This window comes from Amphimedon queenslandica, unplaced genomic scaffold (genome assembly GCF_000090795.2).
Source record: "Amphimedon queenslandica unplaced genomic scaffold, v1.1 AMPQUscaffold_13195, whole genome shotgun sequence".
Taxonomy (NCBI): Eukaryota; Metazoa; Porifera; class Demospongiae; order Haplosclerida; family Niphatidae; genus Amphimedon; species Amphimedon queenslandica.
In genome coordinates this window covers 28,815-30,697 of record NW_003546569.1, presented here as the reverse complement: position 1 = coordinate 30,697, position 1,883 = coordinate 28,815, and the positions used below count along the sequence as shown (strand labels likewise).

Below are 1,883 nucleotides of genomic sequence, written 5' to 3'. Positions count from 1 at the left end.
CTGTCCACCAATCAGGAGTATTCATACCATGCAATATCCATACATACTTAGCAGTAGTGAGACCAGCTTGATATGCCTAGAAATTTAGATTTGACCAATGTTGATGAATCAATTATACCTGACAAAGCAAATTCCTGGCATCTATTGGATCCATGACAGAAATAAATATTCTAAAATCTTCCGCCTAAATGTAAATAAATATCATACTTAAAGCCAGTGATAGAATAGGAAGTAAGCCCATTCATTTATGAATGGACAAAATATGTGTACTATGCACGTTCCAGTGAGTAGGCTACATAGTCAGTTTATCTAATCAAACTGTGAGATTAGTTATGATGCTGAGTGTAACCAATTTAAACTAACCGTGCAGTAATGATTGTGCATACTAGCATGTATAGCTAAGCGTTGAGTGTATGTGCTGCACTATTGACTTCAGTTATGATAGTTAGAATGAATATTAAATGGAGAATGAAAGAATGTTTTCTTAAATATTTGTAGTGTTGAAACTATACAAGTGCTATTAAATGTCATTTACTTTTGCAGACTTTAGAACAAGTTCAGCAGAGACTAAGCCTTTGATAGAGTCAAAAATATGAGGATGCTTATTGTGATGGGTAAGTACTCTAAATATTGAATGTAAAACCTATTTATATTCAAAACAATGAGAAAGTAAGAGTGAGTCTTACCAAGGCATTTTGCTCATCAAACGTCGATATAATGGCCACTTTCTGCCAATCAAAGTGATCCAGTAGCTTCCTTATAATAACACTGTAGTACTCATCATTTGGAATTGTAGTGTGAAAATAAGGATATCTTTCATTGTCATCAAGTAGTACACTAGTCACTGAATAAGAAATCTAAAGTTTATAAAAGTATACAATTAGATTGTTTTTGATAAATGTTCAATACCTGTAATGTACTCAGATAATGTCCAAAAATATAAGCAAACATCTTAGCACTTTCAGGATGATAAGGTCCAATAACACCATGAATAGGCTGATCATTGTGCTCATTATATAGAAACTCAATTAGCTTAGTTGTTTCCTACAAGTGCTGATAACTTTATATGGGAATCAGAATTTTTCTGGCTGCTATATAATTAGTGTCAACATTTATAAATTATAGCCTGAGTACATAATCTAGCAATCTAACTAAATCTAGATCTATTGGTATAAAAGTTTTACCTGTACTGGGTCTTTCATAGCTAATAGTTTTATTTCAAAACATCTCAATATGTTGGTGTCTTGGTTGATTTCTGCTATAGCTCTTTCCACTGCAGTGAGGGTTAGCCTATCACAGTCTCCTACTTCATCCCATTGGTTGAGACAGGGAAAGAATCCAACGAAACGAAGAGGATATATTGTGTCTATGCTACAGTTAAGGTAGGAGCTCTGGGTCCTTTCCACATTTAAGAAGAGAAAGAGAAGCACTTGCTGCCAAACCATTGATGCAGACATTGCTAATGAGCATGTCACGTGATTAGGAGTAGGAATAAAGATGTACCCACGTGCTAACACGTGTTCAAGTATGCCTACACGCATAGGCTGATTTGGGGACCTGGCACTAAATTTAAATGCAGCAAAATGGAGCCCCTCAAATTAAAGTTATTATTTTAAAAAAGATTTGTTTGATCAATTATTTTACTAAAAACTTTGTTATCGTTCATGTCTGCATGGCTGGTCTCGTGAGTCCAGCTGGTAAATTAAAAATAAGTATAAAAAATTGGCTTTATTTTAATGAGCAACAAATTTAATAAAATGATGAAATGAGTCTGCATTATTGATCCAAAGAGACTGCACTGGTATTCATCTATGCATCAAAATGTAAAAGAAGTTTTCATATTATTATTGTTATTATTATTATTATTATTATTATTATCATTA

The 1,883-nt window shown here is 33.2% G+C and overlaps 1 protein-coding gene across 2 annotated transcripts in view; it reads right to left on the bottom strand.

Moving 5' to 3' along the window:
* Window positions 1-1,595, bottom strand: part of LOC105313875 (gamma-aminobutyric acid type B receptor subunit 1-like) — a 13,836-nt gene extending 12,241 nt beyond the window's left edge. For both annotated transcript variants that reach the window (XM_020000378.1, XM_020000381.1), the window contains exons 1-2: window positions 1,185-1,595; window positions 910-1,044 (exon numbers count right to left, since the gene is read on the bottom strand). In XM_020000378.1, coding sequence (XP_019855937.1) covers window positions 910-1,044; window positions 1,185-1,541 — 492 coding nt within the window. In that variant the 5' untranslated portion in view covers window positions 1,542-1,595. The remainder of the gene's footprint in view (window positions 1-909; window positions 1,045-1,184) is intronic.
* Between the last annotated feature and the right edge of the window lie 288 nt (window positions 1,596-1,883).